Here is a 23,787-nt window from a genome sequence, read left to right as displayed (position 1 = left end):
TGATTTCACAGATCATCTTTAAAGATATTTTGGATAGTATATACTTATATTAAATATAACAAATGAAAAGTTAATGGCAGTACTTCACTAGGCTGTTTTGTATTTTTAGGCTTGTAACTTGTAACTCATTGGTTCTGTTCTGGAGCCAAGGATTCACCAATGCTGCTTTAAAGTGAGATATCAGGCAGGCAGTATTGTTTATCTTTCACACAACTATGGGATAGCAAATTGATAATTAAAAAACAAAACAAGTTCTTTTATTTAAGGAAGACAAAAAGTCAGCTGTACATTCAGCTAATACTTAAATGGCAACTTGACGTGTTTTCTACAGTCCTTGTCTTATAGTAGCTTGCAGTATAGTAGGAACATAAGATATAAGCAAACAGTTACAAAGTAAGGCAGCCCGTATGATGTGCCATTTGGTAGAAATAGTTAAGCACTACAGTAATTCAGGGGAGGAAGAGATTGCTTTCAGCTAGAGTACTTCATTCACTTATAACCTAGTTGTACAACTGGGATGTACCTATGCATGACTCGTGTCTTTTTTGGAAGGCTGCTTCAGCTGGGTGGCCATAGCCAGTTGCCTCTCTTCTCTATTGGTGGCTCTTTTCACCCCTTACAATCTCTTCATTCTCCCCGTGTTTAGGACCCCACTGCTGTCAAAAAGCTTTCTGCTCTTAGGCACAGTTTTCATCCCTTTTTAAGCGCTGATCCAAAATAGTGACATGGTGGTGGGACTGAAAGTAGCAAGTAGATGGGCAGAAGAAAGGGAAACTGGGTGCAGAATCAGGAATCTTATTCTCTGTTGTAGAAATTGCCCTTTCGATAGCAGCATGGGTGACGAGTAATGAAAAGGAGAACACTCTGTTCCTGTGAAATCCACAAATGTATGGTCCCGCCCTTCCCCATATTCTACCTCCCCGTACCCTCTCATCTCCGGGAATTTTGGTTCCACACACCATCCGGTCCCCACTCTCCCATCCCCCACCATCTCCTTTGTTCCAGAGCCGAGCTGCAGTTCTGAATCTCTTGGCTGTTTGAAATCTTGTCTTTCAGGCTGTTAGAGCCCCTCTTCCAACTTGTAGGAATCACCTCCATGATGAAGAACTGACATAGCTCCATTGAGCTTTTCTGTTACTCCCTCCAGGCCTTTAGTAGGCCCCAATGTATACTTGATGTTTTTAGGAGAATCAAGAGTCCATTCATGTAATTGCCTGTGGCAGATTTCTCATATATAACATTTAACTTTGGCATTACTGTTAGTACTATATGCTTGAAAGGTTTGTTTCTGAGAGAAAATATGTTTCAAGTTTTAAACAGTGAGCTGTTCTAAATCAGCCGTCTATATTAGTAATGAACTTAGAGTCAGAAGGTTAGAGTTCAGTTCTAGCTCTCTCAGTTATTAGATGTGTGACCATGTGTGTGATCACTTGGCCTCTCTTGGCCTAGGTTGTTTGTATAGAATGTAGAGATAATAGGTACCTTTCAAAGATAGTTGTTGGGGGTTAAATGAGAATGTATGTAAAAATGTATAGTAAAATATAAAGCCCCATAGTCCCAAAGGATTGTGGCATTTTTGTGTGTGTTAATAATGACTGTGTTAGGTAAAACAACAAGTTCCTGCCCTCTAAGAACTCATCATCCAGAGAATAAGATGAACATGGACAATTATGGGATATGATAAATCCTATGACAAATATAAGTATAGGTGATCAAGGAGCACAAAGAAGAGCAGCTCTAGTCTGGAAATGGGTAGATAGAGAAAACTTCATGAAGGAGGGAGTTTCTTATCTGAGTCTTAAAGAAGAGCAAGCCTGGCATAGAAGGAAGAAAGGAAAGACATTCCACATTGAAGGAGAGGCAGTGGGGCCTGGGGGAATATTGTACAGAAAGCTGGAAATATGGCTGCAAGTATGACTAGACCATAAACTATCTGTGGTACCTAATCTGATTATTAGGACCACGTATCTTATTTTGAAGAGGCAGTGTGACTGCACTATGTTTAACAACTCTAGAAACAGGTTTGGTCTGAAACTTGGTTTGACTATTTACGAATCTTTTATACCTAATTAAGAACCTCACCTCCATAAACTTTTAGATTCAATATGATGATAAAAGTCTCTACTTAAAAGGGTTATTGCAATGATCATTTGAAATAATGTTTGCAAATCTCCTAGTATTTAATGAACACTTAATAAATGCTAGCAGTTTTCATGGCTATCCTAAAAGTTCTTAGGGCCATTCTTTCCCTCTCAGTATTCTGTAATCTACTGTTCTAGGCTAACACTTTAGTTAGCAATGTTTTATTAATAAATACCAATGCTTGTTTATTATAATGGAATCATAGAAACAGTTTAAATGAAATTTTTCTTTGGAGTGGGGGACAGAGTCTCACTCTGTCTCCCAGGCTGGAGTACAGTAGCAGAGTCTTGGCTCACTGCAGCCTCTGTCTCCTGGGTTCAGGAGATTCTCCTGCCTCACCCTCCCAAATAGCAGGGATTACAGGCATGTACCACCATGCCTGGCTGATTTTTGTATTGTAGAGACAAGGTTTCATCATGTTGGCCAGGCTGGTCTCGAACTCCTGCCTTCCAGTGATCCACCCGCCCCAGTCTCCCAAACTGCTAGGATTACAGACATGAGCCACCACACCCGGCCCAGTTTAAATGAATTTTAAAAGTGATCTAGTTCAATTTTATTGTTTTGCTTGTTAAGATGCAAGGACTGTTCAACATACAAATCAATAAATGTGCTACCTCACATCAGTAGAATCAAGGTCAAAAATCATATGATCTTTTTAATAGATGCTAAAAAGCATATAATAAATTCAGCATCCCTTAATGATAAAAACCTTCAACAAATTGGATATATAAGGAGCATACCTCAACACAATAAAGGCCATATATGACAAGCCCAAAAGCCGTGTGTTTCATGCCGAATGGGGAAAAATGGAAAGCCTTTCCACTAAGATCTGAGAAAAGACAAGGATGCCCACTTTGACCACTTTTATTCAGCGTAATGCCAGAACTCCTAGCGAGAATAATGAAGCAAAAGAAATAAATGCATTCAAATTGAAAAGGAAGAAGTCAAATTATCTTTGGTTGAAGAGGACATGATCTTATGTTTAGGAAAACCTAGACTTCACCAAAAAACTCATAGAACTGATAAATGAATTTAGTAAAGTTGCAGGATACAAAATCAACCTACAAAAGTCAGTAGCATCTCTATATATTAGCAGAGATCACTCTGAAAAAGAAATCAAGAAAGCAATCTTCTTTACAATAGGTACCAAAAAATATACCTAGAAATGAATTTAACCAAGGAGGTGAAAAATCTCTACAAAGAAAAGTATGAAACACTGATTAAAGAAATTGAAGAGGATTCACAAAAAAGGAAAGATGTGCTTACAGACTGGAGGAATTCATCTTGTTAAAATGTCTTTACTACCTAAAGTGATCTACAGATTTAATACAATCCCTATCAGAATACCAATTATATCCTTCACAGAAATAGAAAAAAAAAAAAATCCTAAAATTTGTATGGAACCACAAAAGACCACAAACATCTATAGCAATCTTGAGCAAAAAGAACAAAGCTGGAGGCATCACACTACCTGAATTCAAATAATATTACAAAGCTATAATAACCAAAACATCATGGTACTGGCATAAAAACAGACACATGTACCAATGGAACAGAACAGAGAACCCAGAAATAAATCCATACACTTTCAGCCAACTCATTTTCAACAAAGGCACCCAGAATGTACCTTGAGGAAAGAATGGTCTCTTTAATAAATGGTGCTAGGAAAACTGGATATCTCTGTGCAGAAGAATGAATCTAAATCTCCACCATATGCAAAAATCAACTCAAAATGGATTAAAGACTTAAATGTAAGATCTGAAAATATTAGAAAACATTGAGGAAAGGCTTCAGGACATTAGTCTGTGCAAGAAGTTTTTGGGGTTAAGACCTCAAAAGCATGGGCAACAAAAGCAAAAACAGACAAATGGGATTGTATCAAGCTAAAAATCTTCTGCATGGTAAAGGAAACAATGAAGTGAAGAAACGACCTGTGGGGTGGGAGAAGATTTGCAAACTGTCCTTCTGACAAGAGATTAATAACCAGAATATATAAGGAACTCAAACAGCTCAGTAGCAGAAAAACAATCTGAGTTAAAAATGGGCAAAAGACCTGAGTAGGCATAAAGACATACCAGTGGCCCACAGGTATACGAAAAAATGCTCAGCATACCTAATCATCAGGGAGATGCAAATCCAAACTACAATAAGATGTCATCACACCCCAGTTTGAATGGCTTTTACCAAAAGACAAAAAATTACAAATGCTTTCGAAAGAGTGGAGAAAGGGGAATTCTTAAATGCAGTTTGTGGGGATGTAAAGTAGTACAACTGTTATGGGAAGTAGTATGGAGGTTTCTCAAAAAAACTAAAAATAGAGCTAGCATATAATTCAGCAGTTTCACTGCTGAATATATGTCTAAAAGAAAGGAAATCGTTATTTCAAATGATACCTACGCTCTGATGTTTACTGCAGCACTATTCACAATAGGCAAGATGTGGAATCAACCTGAGTGTCCATCATCAGGTGGATGGATAAAGAAATGTCCACCATCAGGTGGATGGATAAAGAAAATCCATCCATCAGGTGGATGGATAAAGAACAATGGAATATTATTCAGCCATAAAAAAGAACAAAATCCTGTTATTTGCAGCAACATGGAACTGAAGATCATTATGTTAAGTGAAATAAACCAGGCACAGAAGGACAAATATCACATGTTATCACTCAGATGTAGGAGCTAAAAAAGTGGATTTTATGGAAGTAGAGAGTAGAATGGTGGTTACCAGAGACTGGGAAGGGAAGAGGAGAATGAAGAGAAGTTGGTTAATGGGTACAAAAATACAGTTAGGTAGAAGGAGTAAGTTCTAGTATTTGATAGTAAAGTAGGGAAATTAAAGTTAACAATAATTTATTGTGTATTTCCAAATAGCTGGAAGATAATTATAATGGTTCCAACACAGAAAAGTTGGTGATGGATATCTCAGTTACCCTGATTTGATTATCACACATTGTATACGTGTATCAAAATAACCATATGTACTCCCAAAATAAGTATAATGTCAATTTTAAAAAGACAATCTGAGCTGTAGTTAAATAATGTGGCTATGATATTATCCTGAATCGGTGGCACAGTTGGGGGTAAAATCGGGTCTGTTTCCATTCCAGAGTTTTTTTCATTAGTCTTAAAAATAACTGCCAAAAATTGCTTTGAGACACTGACCTATAGCACTGGCCACAATTTCAAGCAGAAACAATGTAAGTTAACATTTTAGAAACTGGCATTTCTGTAGCTCTGCAGATTGGGAAAGATACCTTTAAAAGGAATGGTGTATCTCTCTGCGTGCCCTCTGATGGAAGTGCTGTTTAGCAACAGCGTGTGTAAAAGACCAGTGAGAGGCAGGTAATAAGGAACCAGATAATTCTTAAATGAGTAACTTTTTTACCATCAAGAATTTCTTATGTAACCAAAAATCACTTGTACCCCAAAAGCTATTGAAATTTTTAATGTTGAAAAAGAATTCTTTATACATACAAATCCCTGTTTCTGTTTGTCTCACCACCAAAATGTAAAAATATATTTTTGTAAGACTTATTAATTAAACATGTTCTACTTCATTCAACAGCATCCAACAAATCGTTTGTTGAGTGCCTTTATACCAAGTGCTGGGGTTAAAGTGATGAGCAGAAGACTTATACTTTATTGAAATAAACAGTTGTTGAAGTAATAATCATACAAATAAGTAGTTATAGTTATTTGAATGCTATGCATAAAATCTACTAAGGGATTAATAATCAGGGGCCAGGTGTGGTGGCTCATGCCTGTAATCTCAGCACTTTGAGAGGCCGAGGAATTCAGATCAGCCTATGCAACACAGCAGGACCCCGTCCCTATAAAAAAGGAAGAAAAAAAGGTTATATAGTAATGTTCAGAAAGGCTCACTTAAAGAGTTAAAGTTTTAGCTGAGATATGAAGGTTTAATGAAACAAAAAGGTGGAGGGATAGAGAAAAGGAGCTTATACTCAGCAAACAGCACGTACAGAGGCCCTGAAGAAGGACATAGTATGATCTGTCCTAAGAATTGAAAGACAACTAGAGTATTTGGAACAGAGAAAGCTAATAAAAAATGCAAATCCCAGTCATGAGAAGAGAAGTGAAGGTGTTTACTAAGTATCACCAAGGAAACCACAGCAAAAGGAGAAGTGAATCTCCCCCCAAAATAAACTGTGCTGTTAGAATTTTGTTTCAAAGATTCGTTGTCAAGAACACTACAATTTTTAATTTGCTAAGTAGAGTATTACTAAGATTTGGGCAGTTTTAATGTATTCTTTTTCATTTGATTTTTATTCCTTTCTATACTGACTTACTGGAAATTGAGGGATGACTTTGATGTGCTGAAGTGTTTAGATCAGTAATTTTCACTGTTGAACAGTCACAGAAAGAGAGAATCTTATCTTGTTTTCTTGGCTGGGGATTTTGTGTGGGTGTCTGAGGTGCAGCTGCACCATGAGTTTCTTGGCAGTCAGGACAGGGCACTTCTCAATGCAGTTCATCTTGAATAGGAAGAAACTTAAGAGTAAAAAGTCTACTTTGAATGCACTAACTTCAGTGGAAAACACCCAGGGCCTGAACCTTCTGCTGACATCCTGTTATTTGGTTAAATGGATACAGCAGCCTCAGACCCATGTCCAGGTTTTATGGTAGGAACACATGAAGGGGAGAACAGTGAAAGCTTTGTTTCAGTATAAAACTATCAGTTACCACATCTAGTTTTTAAATGTTTTTGGTTTTTGTTTGTGGTCGATTTAAGCTTTTTCTCTAAAGAACACTTAATAAAAAAGGCAGATTGATGGAAACCTAGCTTTGCTTGCAAGTGTGAATTCATAGTTTTATGTAGCTTCTCAGAAAGATTTTTTCAGATTTATTTATATACAGATAGATTCCCAGATCTGCTTTTATTGCTCACGTTTTCTTCACTCTCCTTTGACCTCTTCTGTAGTCTATAAGCATCATGTTTTCCAAAACCCTCAAATTAAATGCAGACAGTATAGAACTTCTCATTTTTAAGCACACTTGCATCCTTCCCTTTGCATAAACTCATTGTTACCCTTCATAAGCAGAAACCTTTGAGCTGCATCCAGTGCTTAACTGCTTGTTTATATCTTTACTGTTTTTTAGTATTACTACTTTCAGAGTAGTATAAAGTCTTGTTCTATGGACAGTGTCCCTGAGTTCAAATCCAGTCCTGCTACTTACTTTGTTGGTTCCATTAGTTTTTTTAGTTTTTAACTTCTAAAATAAAGATAAATATGTTAGAACCTCATAAGTTTTTTTTTAAGATGTAAGAAAATGCATACAAAGGACTTAATTTAAAATAAATATTCAGGAGAAGAGATGCTAGTTATCATTTTATTCTTGATTTAAGTCCAGTCTTCTAGAATCTATTAATAGCTGTCTTTCTGGTTGATGTCATTTAGTCTAAAGATTGTCTATATGCTGATGACTTCCCACTAATACTTCTGTTCCTAACCTCACTTTTTCCTAAGCTCCAGACTTGTAGGTCTGACTGCTACTATATTATCTACACTTAAATGTCAGATGCATACTTCAGATATAACATGTCTTAAAACAACTTTTGATCTCTATCACCTGCCCCTGCTCGTTTCCCCAATCTTTTCCTCCCCATTCTTTTCTATCTCAGTTAATGGTAGCACCCTTTGTACTTCTGGCTTTTGTTTAGCTACCAGCCCCTGTCCATTTAATCAGCACATCTTAATAGCATTATCCCCAGGATATATCCTGAATCTGACTCCTTGTTGTCATCTTATCTACTACCATCATAGTCTAAGACAATAATCCTTTCCTGTCCTAGGCAATTATGTAATGAATGGTCTTCTTATTTCTCTGTATTTCACGATAAGACTGGACCATTTTTAGTCTTACCTTGAACAATCCATTCTCCACATTGAAGAACAATATTCTAAAAAAAGATTATTCCCCTTCTTTTTATTGAAATTAGAAAACTATCCAGAGTTCTTGAAAGCCTTTCATGACCTAGCTCCTCTCTGACTTTCTGCTAGTCTCTCAAACTCTGCTAGTTCATTCCATCTGAAGGCTCTTTTTATTAGCCTTTTCCTCTCTTTGGGATATTTTTCACCCATATCTTCACAATGTGGCTCCTTGCAATTTTTAGGTCTCAAATGTCAACTCCTTAGAGAGGCTTACCCTGACATCTTTCCTTCTTTTCTTAAGTTAATCACTGTCTGAAATTTCCCTTCCTCTTCCTTCTTTCATAAAGTGCCCCTCCCCAAACCCAAAGGAATTTAATTTCCATACAAGAACTTTATCCATTTTATTCACTGCCATATGCCCAGTGCTTAGAATGGAATCTGGTATTCAGAATGTTTTCAGTATTACGATACTATATGGGTGGATGGCTAGATGAAAGAATGAACAAGTATGTATCTGGTAATTTTTCTACAACCAGAATGATAGATTATTTCATCCTTACAAACTTTGTATAGGTGTTTATTTTAGAATTAATTATGCTAATCTTTGTCCTAATTGCTTTTATCTATCACTTCTGTTTTTGATTGTAAGGCTTTCTTCTCTTATAGAGTGCTGGATACAATTTTAGTACTTAATGTTGATTAAATTGAAAATGCAATCTAACATCTTTATATTCTCTGAAATTATAGAATATGTATTTCTGAAAGCAGGTGTGTTTAAAATACGCATTCCCCTTTTATCTCCTGCAGTTCATAATTGGACCCTTGAAGACACTCTTCAGTGGTTGATAGAGTTTGTTGAACTACCCCAATATGAGAAGAATTTTAGAGACAACAATGTCAAAGGAACGACACTTCCCAGGTGAGTCTTTGTTATGCAAATGTATTTTCCTCTCAGGGAGAGTTATATGCTAGATGTCTTTTCCCATACTGAATCTACAAGTTACTTCCATGACTGAGGGCACAAAGGAAATATAGATGTATCCATTCTTTAATCTTTCTAAATAATGCATTTTCAAGTTTTAATCAATTTTTCTTGTCTAAATAATCAGGCTCTTGAAAAAAATTATTTCCAAGGAACATGATTTTGAGTTTCAGATGGTGGGTCAACTATATTATTTGTAAATAACATCAAACGTCAACTTTTGACCGATCTAAGAAAAACTTTTTTATTTGATACTGATTCATTGTTGTGAACACACCTACTTGAATGGATTGATGTGCATCTCTTTCTTGTGACATTTTAAATGACAATAACCATCGAGTTATGGTGTCTATACGTTATACCTGAATTTTAAAAATGAAACTAATAAAAAATAGCAGCCATTTAAAAATGTATGTTACATTCAAGTACTTTATATTATCTCATTTAACCCTCATGATTAAAATGAGCTATATATTGTCCTTCCCATTTTACAGGTTAAAAAAACCAAGTCAGAGACAAGTTAAACATTTCGCCCAAGGCAGCATTTAAACCCAGATAGATTTGATAGCAAAGTCCAGGTTGCCAGTTTTTCCCTTAGATGTCTGAATCTAGTTGTTTTCTAAATTTTATTTTCTAAATTATATCTAAATTGTATCATTTGCAAATACCAAATGATATAATTTAGAAATTATAATTTCTAATTAATTTAATTAACTTAATAATTTTGAAGGATTTAAATGTCAAAATTTGCAATAATTCTACCAGAATTTTTTACCCTTACAAGATTGCTTCTTAAGTTTTATTTTTCCCTGGATGATTTCCTACATCAAAAAAGACTCTAATCAGTTATTACAATCTGATCATTATATGTAATGAAATATATACATTGTGTCCCTAGTCAACTTCCTTACATGCCCTATTTAGATAAGTATCCTTTGTTGCTTTGAGTTTTGTATTTTGGATCAAGTTGAAAGTTTTCAAATCTCTCTTAAATGTATTCTGAACACCAACATGAATATTTCTGATTTTATTATATACATGACTAGAATGATGAAATTATGGGGATTAGAGTCAATTTGATAAGTACTTCCTGAATATCTTTCATGTTTATAGTACAACTAGATGTTCGAAAGAAGACAAAAATCAAATAAAATATAGTTCTTTTAATTAAAACAAGTTCTTAAAACAGAGTCAAACATTAAAATAAAATTAGAGTTTTTTAGTTTATATATGTTGCCCTGGGTATGAGGAACAGTAGGAATTTCCTTGTTGCCTTTTGAGAAACTTCTTTATATAACAACAACATGAAATAAAATAGGCTAATCTGTGTTTTGACAATCAATGTTATAGCTACATCATTTCTTTTGGTTAAGTAAAGATGATCAGAGATGCTTCCAATTCTGGTAAAATTGTGACATCGCACACTTGTCAAGATAACTCCTTAAACAGTGAACATGTTACTATAGAAAAACATTATAAGCTCAGTTTTCAGGTCAGCCCATTGGAACCTTTTTTAGGGGAGGAGAAAGGAAAACAATAAACTCTTTCTTAAGCCCCCGTTATGTAGTCATGGAAATTAGATGAGTCAGCTTAAAGGAGCAATATCTATTAATTTCAATTATTATGTAAGTTCCAGAGCTCTTTGTATGGTATCTGTAGACATAAGAGCTAGTTAGAAGAATGTATAAGAAAATGTATTACGTATTCTAGATAGTTGGCCTACAACAGTCCATTATGATGTTTCTTTTCTGTGACGTTAAAACCCTTTACATCTGCTAAAGGTAGCCAAAACTATGTTTTATGTTGACTGTAGTGGTGATCTTAAACCTTTCACTGTGTTTTCTACTCTGTAATTGTTACTACCAAACATTATACTAAGGCTCTCTTCACCCAACACATACCACCTCATTTCTTTCAGGCCTGTATGCCTTCCCTGATACCCTCACCCACTCAGGTGGAATCATTTTTACCTCTGGACTCATATTGAATCTTGCATAAAATTTTGTTATATATTTTCTTTTTTACTACATCTTGTTGTCTTTCTTAGCCTATTGATAGTTTGCTATTAATTCATGCATCCATCCATCCATCCATTCATTCAGCTATTATACAAACATTTATCAAGCTTCTACTTTTGGCAAGTACTACATTAGGCTTTGGGGATACAGAGATAAGACATAGGCCTTGCCTTTGTTTGATAAATGTCATGTTAAAGGTGTAAGGGAAGCATTATAGGAAAGTACCTGTGAAGATAAAGGAAGGCATTTTAGAGAGGGAATGTTAGAGTTCTTTGCTCTTTAAGGTTTTATAGAAGCCTCATAGGAGTTCCTGTAATTTCTCCATACTTAGAGAGTACTGATACCTTTCTCTACAAAATGTAGTGTTTCAGAGTAGTCTTTGGAATCATACGTATTTGGGTTTGAATTCTTGCCTTACCTATTACTAATTATGTAACCTTAGGCAACTTAATCTCTCACAAGTATCTTCAGCTATAAAATGGAAGTACTGTTATAAGGTTTTCTTGACTATGAAGCCATTGGTACAGGACCCAGCATATATTATATGTCTGTATTTATTGTCATTGTTATTATTATTAGACTTTCTGTAATGAAATCTTTACTAGCATCATACTTGGTGGTTAAGAAATCTTAGTTGAGTACTGGGCTGCTTGTATTTACAGTCCATAATAAAGTGATTTTATTTCCTTATTTTACCTGTGCCCCCTACATGCTTTCTTCATAGCTAATAAAATGGTTTAGTACTTCTTATTATATAAATTCCTTTACCCACCTACCTCAATCCGTGAAGGCTTTTTATTTCCCACTTGTGACTTCAATGTACTTTGTTCAATTTTTAAACAGTTTAAACATTAGAATGTTAAAGATACAGATTTTTTGATACTTTAAAAAAGAATCAATATGCTCTAAATTGAAAACTGTTTTTTAAAGTGTGCTGTAGATGTTAAATTATTTACGGTTTTATTATCCTTTGTGAAAGGATAATAAATGACAGAAATAATTAATGATTATAAAATATTTTCAACTTTAGGCTGGGCGCGGTGGGTCACGCCTGTAATCTCAGCACTTTGGGAGGCCGAGGCGGGTGGAACACGAGGTCAGGAGATCGAGACCATTCTGGCCAACATGGTGAAACCCCATCTCTACTAAAAATACAAAAAATTACCCAGGCGTGGTGGCGGGTGCCTGTAGTCCCAACTCCTCGGGAGGCTGAGGCAGGAAAATCGCTTGAACCCGGGAGGCAGAGGTTGCAGAGAGCCAAGATCAAACCACTGCACTCCATCCTAGGTGACAGAGTGAGACTGTTTCAAAAAAAAATATTTTTTTTTTCAACTTTATAAATTTCTAAATCATAGTAGGTCATAACAGAAAGTAACCTTAGAAAATAAAAACTTTTTCAGTGTAGCTACTAAATGATTAACATACAGGAGTCTTTCTGTAGCTAAGCTTGCTCTGAAGAGGTTTTTGAAACGTGTAACAAATTATTAAATCGCACAGGGATGAGCTCCAACAGTCATCATCAGTAATATGTAAAGTATTAAATGTGTTGCTCAAATATTTAAATTTATGTACTAGAAATATTTTCATTTAATATATATATTTGTTTTTCAACTAAACAGGATAGCAGTGCACGAACCTTCATTTATGATCTCCCAGTTGAAAATCAGTGACCGGAGTCACAGACAAAAACTTCAGCTCAAGGCATTGGATGTGGTTTTGTTTGGACCTCTAACACGTTAGTATTCTCTCTCACTCAGAGGATGATGTAAAATAATATCCTGATCATCTCTGTGTTATTTAAGGAAAGAAAAAAATAAGATAGTAGGCCTCTAAGAAGAATCATCTATTAGCTGTGAAAGAAGTATAATACTTAATACTTTCTTAAAAGATTTATAGGATGGGATTTTCTGTCACTGAAACATGAGTGTGAAATTTTCAAAGCTGATTACTAATGTAAGAAGTTATATATAAAAAAACTATATTTAGCAGTTAATTTAGAATTTTTAGGTTTAAAACTTTGGATCTTTGGAGCAGTTTTAATGTTGCTGTTACTGTAATTGGATATTCACTGAGGAATCTCTTAAAAAATAACACAATCTAACCATCTTGATGGCATGAAGCAATAGAGCCTAACAGTTTCACTAAGTACTAAGAAAAGGGTTTTTTAGATATAGATGGAAAGCAAAGACTCACTTGAAGCTTTATAAATTAACGAACTATACTGGCAGGAGCAGGAAGTAGGCAATGTTATTTGATTGTTTTGAAGAGAAACATTTGAGAAAGTGTTATGCAATATCTGTAAAGAAAATAAACCTTGTATTTATTTACTTTGACAGGAATATTTTTTTCCCCAGAAGAGAAGTTTAATATGTTTGTTTTATTTAATTTCAAATTTTTCAGAAAGCTTTGGGAGAAAGTGTTTGAAAAGTACACCTTTTAAAGGAATTATTTTTTTAAGTCAAAAAAGAATAACAAAATTAATACAAGAAAAATGGCTTCCACAAGTTATAAAGTAGGAAACTAATGTTTATTCTCCCTGAATTCTTGGAATTAGATTTTCCGGTTTCTATGATACCATCTTGGGAATGGCCCTTCTAAAAAAGGGTAACTAGAATTGGTTGAATAGATTTCATGACTTTACTGGTGGTTCTTTTTTGGCTTGGACTAAAAGAGCAGCTGGTGAAACAGCTGGAACTCCCCTTATGAGAGTTGGTGGAAATTACAAACCCTAGGAAACAGAACACTACTTGAAATGCCGAGCGTTCCATAGAGATGATGCCCTTTCCAACCTTTTCCTTGTCCTCACTTCCAGACTGAATCCATTGGGGGATTGTCTTCTGTGGGATTCTGTCCAATTTTTCTCATGTGAGTGGTTGGTAAAAATAGGAATTAAAGTATAGAATTTGTTTCTATTTACAACTTGATCAGGAATATTAATATTTTATTAATCTTGGAACTAACACCTTTCTAAGCCCCAAAAATTATATTACCAAGTCATTTGAAAAGAAATCAAACTAGTCGCAAAAAGATTGTAAACAAATACTTAAGTAAACCATTTAAAAAGTTAATGATTTTAAATGTTTGTCTTAGAATGATTAGTTGAGTGAATGTGCCCCATAGTGAGAACACTTATGTTAGATTTATTTTAAAAACCAACATTGTGAAATGAACAGAGATACATTTTAAAGGAGTTTTTTTTTCTTTAAAATCTTTTCTAGTCTAGTGCTTATTATTGAGTGTGGGACCTTATTTATCTATTTATTGTTATTTATGGTCAGAGAATAGAGCTCATAGTTGAAGGAGAACCTGAGTTGAACATCTCAGTGTGAGGCAGAAATAAAAAATGCTTTTGAGATTGTAGCTTTCAGCAGTACATTTCTTCCACTACAGGTGGAAGGGTGAGGGTGTGCACTCTGGCAATATGGAGAACTGAGTCTCCGATGTAGAGCATGCTACGTATCATACTACACAAACATAGCCAAACCCCAGACTTGTCAGCCTAGGAACTTGGGATTTCTGTAGAATTCTTTATGTCACCACACTTCAAAATATGTTTCTGCTGGAGGCCTGGCCATTTAGGCAGTTTTTCACTGTGAGCTGTATCTCTTTGGAGCATTACGATAATATATTAGCTATCATTGTGTCTCTGTTCCAGAGAGCCCCGTGAAAATTAGTGTGTACTGACTGGGCTGAATTAGGAAATTTGAATAGTGATTTCTGTGTTTTGTATCACCGAAGGCAGTAGGCCCTGGCTCCTCCCTTGTTGTTTTAGACATACGGCTGGGGGTTAGCATCATGCCAGTAACCCCTGTATCTCTGGCATATAGACACCTAAAATTGAGTAATTGTTATTACTATTTAACCCAGGCTTTTATCAGCCTTAGCACTAGTCACTCTTTGGGCTGGATAGTTCCTGGATAAGTCTGTGTTATCAGCAGGGGGGACACAGGGAGGAGGTTGTCTTGTGCACTGTAGGATGTTCGGCAGTACTTCTGGCATCTGCCCACTAGATGCCAGTAACCACTCCTCAAAGTTGAGACAACCCAAAATTGTCCAATGTCTGCTAGGGGTGGGTGAGGAATTACCACCAGCCTTGAGAACCACTGATTAACCTAACCTAATTAGTTATATGGCTACCTCCTTGGGGAAAATACATTTTGGTGAGTGATCAGGTTTGTAAGTGTGTCAAAAACGTGACGGCTGTCTGGCTTCACTGAAGGAAGGGAGTTGGGATGATGGTGGTGATACTTTTGATGGCTCCCTTCACCCCACAGAGGACCATTCTGGCAGCATATGATTGGAGGTGCGATTGCTTTTTCAAGGGTCCCCATGACTTTAGCCACTCCGTCTAAGACCAGCAGGGGCATGGTGTGTCCTTATGAGTTTACCTCTACCCTTCTATAAGTCTAGTATATCAAAGAGTTATAAGAAGCACAGTCATTATTTGAAGAAAGAATTTTTAAAAGGCTAGAGCTTGTGCATAGGAAAGAGATCTCCACTTTTTGGTTTTATTTTAGATAACTACTTAAAAAGTGTCTTTTTGTATTGAGGTCCTGTCCTATTCAAAGATTAATTTAATCGTCTGTAATTCTCTTAATAGGCCCACCTCATAACTGGATGAAAGATTTTATCCTCACAGTTTCTATAGTAATTGGTGTTGGAGGGTGCTGGTTTGCTTATACGCAGAATAAGACATCAAAAGAACATGTTGCAAAAATGATGAAAGATTTAGAGAGCCTACAAACTGCAGAGCAAAGTCTAATGGACTTACAAGAGAGGTAAGTTCAGAAAAATCATAACTCATGTTATGTATGTAGGCAAATACAATTTGTAAAAAAAGTAATATGGGCATGTGCTTAAACACTTATATTTAGGTTATTATACACATCAGGAATATATGCATATTTGATTTCACATTTTTTTAGAAAAGTATATTTTTATAATTACAGATTTATTATAAATGTGTGTACTTGAGAATAAATGACTAGAAGAACAGTGGAGGTAAGTCAAATATAGTGGGATTAGATGTGTAGCTAAGTTTTATTTTTAACTTGATTTAAATAATTATGAATTTTTAAAAAGCTTTTTGCGGAAGAGTATTTCCCTGTTTTCCCTGTCTTTTGAGCCCAGGATAACCAAAATAGCTGTATAGTAAGTTGCCTGATATTTTTATTAGCCAAACTTAGGGCTAATGAAAAATGCTATGATTTCTGATTGAAATATGTATTTAATTGCTTGACACAGTATTTATTATTTTGTAAAAAATAAAACTTTGGAAATTTTTGTGAGGAATTTTTATTTTTATTGTTCTATAAGGCTTGAAAAGGCACAGGAAGAAAACAGAAATGTTGCTGTAGAAAAGCAAAATTTAGAGCGCAAAATGATGGATGAAATCAATTACGCAAAGGAGGAGGCTTGTCGGCTGAGAGAGCTAAGGGAGGGAGCTGAATGTGAATTGAGTAGACGTCAGTATGCAGAACAGGAATTGGAACAGGTATTTACATTAAAAAAAAGTCACTTGTGAAGATGTTAACATTGCCACTCTGAGGAGGCAGGTCCTGTTTTTCTTCAGTTTCCTACATTTAGTTCCATTGTCTACTGTTCCTCAGTTGATAAAAGAATCATTTATGTTGTTAGCATTGATCAAAGTTCATATAGCAAAATAACACAGTAACTGAAAGATAAAGTTGCCATCATGTTCACTCATTCATGAAATCTTATCTCTTGCCATGTTCATTGTCTTGAGTAAATTTAAGGTGTTTAACATCTGTAATATGTTTAAGTTTCTGACTGTAATGTAGTAAGATAAAGTATATCTAGGTTTGAACTTCTCTGCAAAGGTAAAGGATCTCTATTAAACATCCATTTGAATCCTGTTAAATAGTTTTAGAACATAATCTGCTAAAAATTCTGAAGCTCCTTTCCAATACCTGCTTCTCCTGTTCAGTTACTTAAGATAGAATATAGGCATTTAGGCATTGCACAGAGTCCTTTGGAGAGGGTGAGGTGCTGGGAGAATTTAATTATAGGCAGATGCATTAGTTTCCTGTTCCTGCTGTTTAAAAAAAAAAAAAAAAGCCACAAACTTAGTGGTTTAAATAAACATAAATTTATCATCGTAAAGTTCTGGAGGTCAGAGTGAGCTGAGGCGAGCCTGCAGGACTGTTTTCCCTCTGCAGACTGTAGGGGAGGATGTGCTTCCTTGCCTCCTCCACTGGTAAAGCCCACCCACGTTTCTCAGCTCATGGCCCCTTCCTCTGTCTTCAAAGTATGTCATTCCAGCCTCTACTTCTGTGGTCCCATCTCCTCCTTCTGACTTTGATGATTTTGTTACTGATAATGAAACTGAAGAACAAAATGAGGATTATAAAACTTGCTCAAAATTAGAGGTGACTCAGTTATAAAGCAGGGGCAAGAACTTAGGTATTCTGCCTCCACTTCATTTTATGCACTGTTGCTGCCTTCTTAATAGAGTGCTAAGAAAGAAATGCAAATTAAGTGATGAATGACTTAAGGTCAACTCAGGAGAAAATATGCACTGTGCATTACTGTTTCCTTCAAGATCGCCATTTTATGAGAATATGTCTGACTGAACGCAGCCATCTTTTTTATAACTGTTAACCACTCCTTCTCTGACACCCCTAGATGTCTGTGTTTTGGAGCTCTTCCCTCTAAGAACTCTTAGATGTATTTTACAGTCATGTCCCATTCACCTAACAAATCATAGCAGCACAGAATGTAGCAAAGAATCAGGGAGTTGGCAAAAAAGACCTAGTCGAAATCATACTGTATCCAGGAATTGGGTACTATGCCCTTTACCCTCCTGCCTTTTTCCACCAAGACGTCCAACTCGCAGTTTGTTCTGGTATATTTCTGTCTTTCTAAACTTTGTACATAAGAAAGAGCGAATCAGAAAACAGTAGTTTGGAATTCTTCTACAGAGATATAAACTGATGGTAGTACTTCACAGGTGATTGTCTCACAGTGAGGGAGAAGAGACAATATAAAAAAAGGGCCCAAGAATTATGGACATTCTAACTTAAAGCTTTGGGAGAGAGACCGTGCACATCTCAATAGACCCTGAAGTTACCAAAATATGATGTATTGGTATGAATGTAATCTCATTAGATCCTGGGTCAATAAAAGGTGATTTAAAGGAAGGAAATTGGTATTTTAAAAAGAACACTGTCTGGCATGATTATATTAATAAGAAACACAATTTTCTGAGGGCTTACTCTGTACCAGAAGTGTATGCCACAAACATTGCCAGTGGTTTGCTCATAAATTTTAATCCTCACAGCACATAGATATTATCTTCATTTACAAATGAGCTGCATAGAGAGGCTAGATAACTTATTTGCCTCGGGTTACACAGCTGTTAACTGGTAAAGGCAAGATTTTGCGTGTCATATTCCAAAGTCTGTGTCTTCTCATACTGCTATTAAAAGCCTTGCTTGTAGAAATAAGTTTAACTGAGAAATGATGTATAGTATGACATAACCCACAATTCCACATAGTTCAGGGAATTACTGTATTTTGTCTGGAGAATAATCAACATAAAGTTAGAAGTCAGGAAAATCCGGTAGGTTTTTTATATAGTGTTATTTTTCCTAGAACAGAGACTTTTGGGTGACTAAGTACCACTTTATATTTTGTGTGATTTAAATAGTTTTCACAAATTTGTTTATTAGAAAAAGTCTCAGGAAGCCTTTAATCAGGGCAAGTGAAATACCCCTATTCTCCATGAGACAATAAGCCTTAGGAACTTACTAAGGTTACACAGATGATAAATAATACAGTTGGGTCTAGAAACCAAGTTTTCAGATATTTAGGCTGTTTTTGTGACATCATGTTTTTACTTACTGTTGTTTTATTCTAAGATACAAAAATTATGTAAATAATTGTTACATTTTAAACAGTTATTTATTGTTTGCAAAAGCTGTTTATTATTCAATTTTTTCTGTGTTCATTCCCCTATAAACAACAATGTGATTTAAACTAAGGGTTGGGATTTAGATTAAATGAAACATTTATGAGTAATAGCAGAGAAAACAGTTAAATAGTTGCTACTATCAGAAGGTCAGACTTTCCACAAGTTTGAGTCATTATTTGGCAATCAATCTAAACATTGTTCATCTTCAATTTATGCTAAAAATATATATAAGTAGTTTTTATGTTAAATGTGTTTGAGCTCTTTTAGGGGAAATACATTTATGGAAATATTAAGAAAAATCTATGATTAAAGAGCATAACTTGAATGAATTTTGTTGAGATTCTCTGTATAATTCCTTGGAAGTGAAAATTGTATAGAAATTTTAACTTTAAAATCTTCTGAGAAAAAGGGCTTGTGTACATACATTTTGTGGTGTTATGCAGGTCTGCATGAACGTGAGCTTAAATTTTATCTTCCTGAGAGATTAGCAGGAACGCCACACAGCTTACCCAACTGACTTGTTAAACACAGTATTGTCCCAAGCCATTGCAGTTAGTTATGTAGGCAGATATGTTGCCTGGGATTTGTTTTCAGTGAGTTAATGCTCTTCCCCTTACTTTAATGTGTTTTTGAATTGTTACCTAGTGTTGCATTGTGAATTTTGTTTTTAATTTTGGAATCTTAAAAGATATTTTTCTACACAATTCTTTGTTTTCACACTAACTGACAGCTGTTCCTTTTCTTTATCAGAAGTTTGTATATAGTACTCTTGCTGGTTTATTCTGGCACACTATAAAGTTTATTCAAATAAGTTGGGTTTGTTCAGATCAAACATTCCTTTGCTCTTCAGTGTCCTTAGTTAGCTTTGGGGAAAATTAATCTGTGGGGTGGTGCTCGACACGCAGGATGCTCTGTAGTCGCTCGTTGCTTTGCCTCAAGGTCTTGAGTGTGAGTGAGTGTGCACAATTTCATAAATTACATCCTGTATCTTTACACATCTTTAGTTTGAAAACTCTTGCTAGTTTTTAAGTAAATCGTTCCAAGAATGAATCATCTATTCCTTCTGTGTCTTTCCTTAGTGAGGCTTTCCTTATGATACTTTTTCTTAGTGCTTATCAACTAACCACCACGCATTTTTGGTTTTTTTCTGTTTATTTTCTGGCTCCATTAAATGGCAGGTGGAAGAAATACTATGACATCCTTATACTGAAGACTATGCATAGTTTCTCATGAAAAAATCAAGTGGATTCTCACTCAGAATCTGTTTCCTCACAATCTGTACATGCTCTGCAGATGTTCACTTAGCTACTTTCTGGTATATTCAAAGCAGGGAATTATGTAGCAGAAGTGGTAACACAGACAATAATAGGTAGATATACTTGGCAACAATAAGAAATAACTAGCCATAAAGAAGATGTCATGAAAAACTACAGAAAAATACAATTTTTAAAAAATCAGTGTATACTGAAGGAGCTACAGTAGGGTCTTTTGGAAACATTTGGAGAAGGAGTAGAACGTGTATCCACCCAATTTTGGACACTTCTTTATATAATACTTCATAAATGAAATATGCATTATGGGAAAAATATGATCAGTTTTAGTTTGTATATAGTCTTGATTATTTCCCCCTCAGTCTGGTTTTCATAACATACAAAACTAAATATTGCAACTTAAGATATAAATAAGACCTCTCTGCCCTCCTTGACTTCACGACTTTGCCTCGTGGATTTAAGATGCACTTGAAGCTCAGCCTTAATTTTAATGCTAGAAATCTATTGTATTTAGACTTTGCAGTTTAAAACGATGTTTACAAAGAGCGTAATTAAAATAGCCTTTTCTTTTAGTTTGGGTACTAAAAAATATTTTAATCCTTCCTTCTTCCCTCTCTCCTTTCCTGCCTCTTTCCTTTCCTTCTTCTAGGTTCGCATGGCTCTGAAAAAGGCGGAAAAAGAATTTGAACTGAGAAGCAGCTGGTCTGTTCCAGATGCACTTCAGAAATGGCTTCAGTTAACACATGAAGTTGAAGTGCAATACTACAATATTAAAAGACAAAACGCTGAAATGCAGCTAGCTATTGCTAAAGATGAGGTACTCTCTTGTATTTCAAAGTTTACTAAATTTGTTTCTTAGGCTGCATTCTTAGAGGGATTACTCAACTGGGATACACAGATCTGAATAAAAGTTTTATTATTGCAGATTCCTTTTTCAAACTGGAACTTATTGTGTAAATAGACTCTAGTAATCATAAGCTTTAAATTAAAATTACTGCATTTGGGTACTTTTCGAAGTGACCTTAGTGATTTAAACATTCTTTTTTTTTTTTTTTTATCATTATCATAAAAGTTTTATACAGAGCTTTTTTCCTTTAGGTTGCTGCTTCATATCTGATTCAGGTTAGTAGTTACTGGAAATTAATTTTGACACTTACATTGTGTGGAATGAGAATAAGTGTTAATCTGAATTCTAGCAAAAGAATTTAAAAGCTTAGTTCACTCACTAGCACCATTATAGTAGGATATAGTTAATGTTTTTCTGTTACTTTTAGTACAAGATTCGGGTCTTCCTGAACCATAGAAATAAAAGAAAAATTCTCCAGAATCAAGTTTTGAATTACATCGATTGGCTTAGGAAAGCACATTTTCTCCCTCATCTGTTTTCTTTTTTGGAATGCAGGGATATCTTGGCTAGTAATTCTCTACTGGTTTTATGATTGTTAATATATTAAAAACCAAAATAAACTTTATTATTTTATGTATATAAAAATGTTTGTATTTTTTTCAAACCTAGCCTTATTTTATTCCTTTTCGGTTTCTAGGCAGAAAAAATTAAAAAGAAGAGAAGCACAGTCTTTGGGACTCTGCACGTTGCACACAGCTCCTCCCTAGATGAGGTAGACCACAAAATTCTGGAAGCAAAGTAAGAATGTTATTTTAGTTTTTATTTGCCTTATTATTATTGTGTTGAAATGAGTAATTTATAAACAATTTACATTTATCATTTAATTATGTAATTACATAAATTACATTAGTTTTAAAAGTGAGTTATTTCTTCTTGAAATTAGTTAATTGCCACGGTCTGTTCATGTATTGCCTTCTTTCAGTGCCATATTAAAGATCTTTTGATGCAGTAAGTAATTTCTTTATTGGCTTTTCCAGGAAAGCCCTCTCTGAGTTGACAACTTGTTTACGAGAACGACTTTTTCGCTGGCAACAAATTGAGAAGATCTGTGGCTTTCAGATAGCCCATAACTCAGGACTCCCCAGCCTGACCTCTTCCCTTTATTCTGATCACAGCTGGGTGGTGATGCCCAGAGTCTCCATTCCACCCTATCCAATTGCTGGAGGAGTTGATGACTTAGATGAAGACACACCCCCAATAGTGTCACAATTTCCTGGTAAGTGGTGAGTTCAACAAAAAGTGTTGATACAGGTTTTATAGTAATTTTCCCCTGTGTCCTTTTAGGAATCATGTACTTTGAAATCTATGAGAAAAAATTTGGGTTATCCTTCATTTTCTCTTTCTTTTTGTTAGTAATTTAAATATTTACGATTTGAGAAAACCATGTGAAACGCATATATAAATACTTTTTGTATATTTATATTATATATTTATACACACTTTAATCTGAGTGCTTTATAAATTTGATTATTAAATGTTTGAGCAAGTGTTTCATATAACATTATATTAAGTGTTGAATATAAGACTTTTTTTAAAACGATGCTTGTAATTAAATCGAAATGAGGAGTCACATAAAAACATAATTGACGGTAAAGATAGCACATGATAAATGCCAAATCCGTATGGGAATGAAGTGCTGAGCTTTTGGGGAAAATATCCTTTCAAATGGCCGCTTAATGTGTAGTAGAAATAAAAATTAGGGGAAGATCTTGGAAACAGGGATTTGAATCCTAGCTCTGCCACTCACTCACTCTAGGTATGTACTTGTATTATTTTGCTGGTTTTACTTCTCTGGTTTGATGGCAGACAGTTAATGCAAGGAGAGTGAGGCGGCACTCAACTCTTAAAGGAGACAAGAAGAGTGGACAGATTGTAAATACAGCAAAACTAGAAGTGTGTGACTGCATTCATTTCGCTTGCTCCATACTGCGAGGTCGTGATGGTTGCAAAGTCATGTCTAGATCTGGGCCAGCTCTGCAGTTTGAATATTGTCAGTTTGTATTTGTTTATTTGAATTATATGCCCTTAAGCTTGCCAAATGCAACACTGATTCATAAGTATATGCTTTTGTTTGAAAACTGTAGCTTTTAAAAGTTGAATTTCCTCCTTAAAATCCATGTTTAATATCTGAATTGTGCCTGAAGGTGCATTCTCTAGATTGACTAGTTTTTTTCTTTGCTTTTTAAAAACACTTTTTGGGGTGGGGGCAGAGGTATTGGATATCCATATGTCTGTTAAAAGGAACAATTGTACTAAATGTGAATAATTATTCTAGTTGTAAGTGATTGTGTCATATAGGCAAATTTAAACTTTTAAATAAGAAAAAAGTACGAGAGTTGGTTATAAATTTAATGTTTTAGAAATGCTGTGATCAGGTCGTGCGCGGTGGCTCATGCCTGTAATCCCAGCACTTTTGGAGGCTGAGGAGTGCAGATCACTGGGTCAAGAGTTCAAGACCAGCTTGGCCAACATGGTAAAACCCTGTCTCTACTAAAAATACAAAAATTAGCTGGGCGTGGTGGCATGTGCCTGTAATCTCAGCTAGTCAGGAGGCTGACACAGGAGAATCGCTTGAACCCGGGAGGCAGAGGCTGCAGTGAACCAAGATTGTGCCACTGCACTCCACCCTGTGCGACAGAGT

The 23,787-nt window shown here is 35.3% G+C and overlaps 1 protein-coding gene across 4 annotated transcripts in view; it reads left to right on the top strand.

Annotated features, from left to right (window-relative positions):
- Positions 1-23,787, top strand: part of STIM2 (stromal interaction molecule 2) — a 166,001-nt gene that overhangs the window by 123,119 nt on the left and 19,095 nt on the right. For 3 of the 4 annotated variants that reach the window (XM_003898562.5, XM_031664682.1, XM_031664683.1), the window contains exons 4-11: positions 8,843-8,954; positions 12,655-12,770; positions 15,636-15,813; positions 16,352-16,529; positions 20,889-21,056; positions 21,338-21,361; positions 21,784-21,884; positions 22,124-22,362. In XM_003898562.5, the coding sequence (XP_003898611.1) occupies positions 8,843-8,954; positions 12,655-12,770; positions 15,636-15,813; positions 16,352-16,529; positions 20,889-21,056; positions 21,338-21,361; positions 21,784-21,884; positions 22,124-22,362 (1,116 nt within the window). The remainder of the gene's footprint in view (positions 1-8,842; positions 8,955-12,654; positions 12,771-15,635; positions 15,814-16,351; positions 16,530-20,888; positions 21,057-21,337; positions 21,362-21,783; positions 21,885-22,123; positions 22,363-23,787) is intronic. The other variant, XM_031664681.1, reaches the window with a different exon arrangement.

Source organism: Papio anubis, chromosome 3, assembly GCF_008728515.1.
Source record: "Papio anubis isolate 15944 chromosome 3, Panubis1.0, whole genome shotgun sequence".
NCBI classification, from domain to species: Eukaryota; Metazoa; Chordata; class Mammalia; order Primates; family Cercopithecidae; genus Papio; species Papio anubis.
Note: the sequence above shows the minus strand (reverse complement) of the source record. Positions and strands in the feature narration are given on the sequence as shown.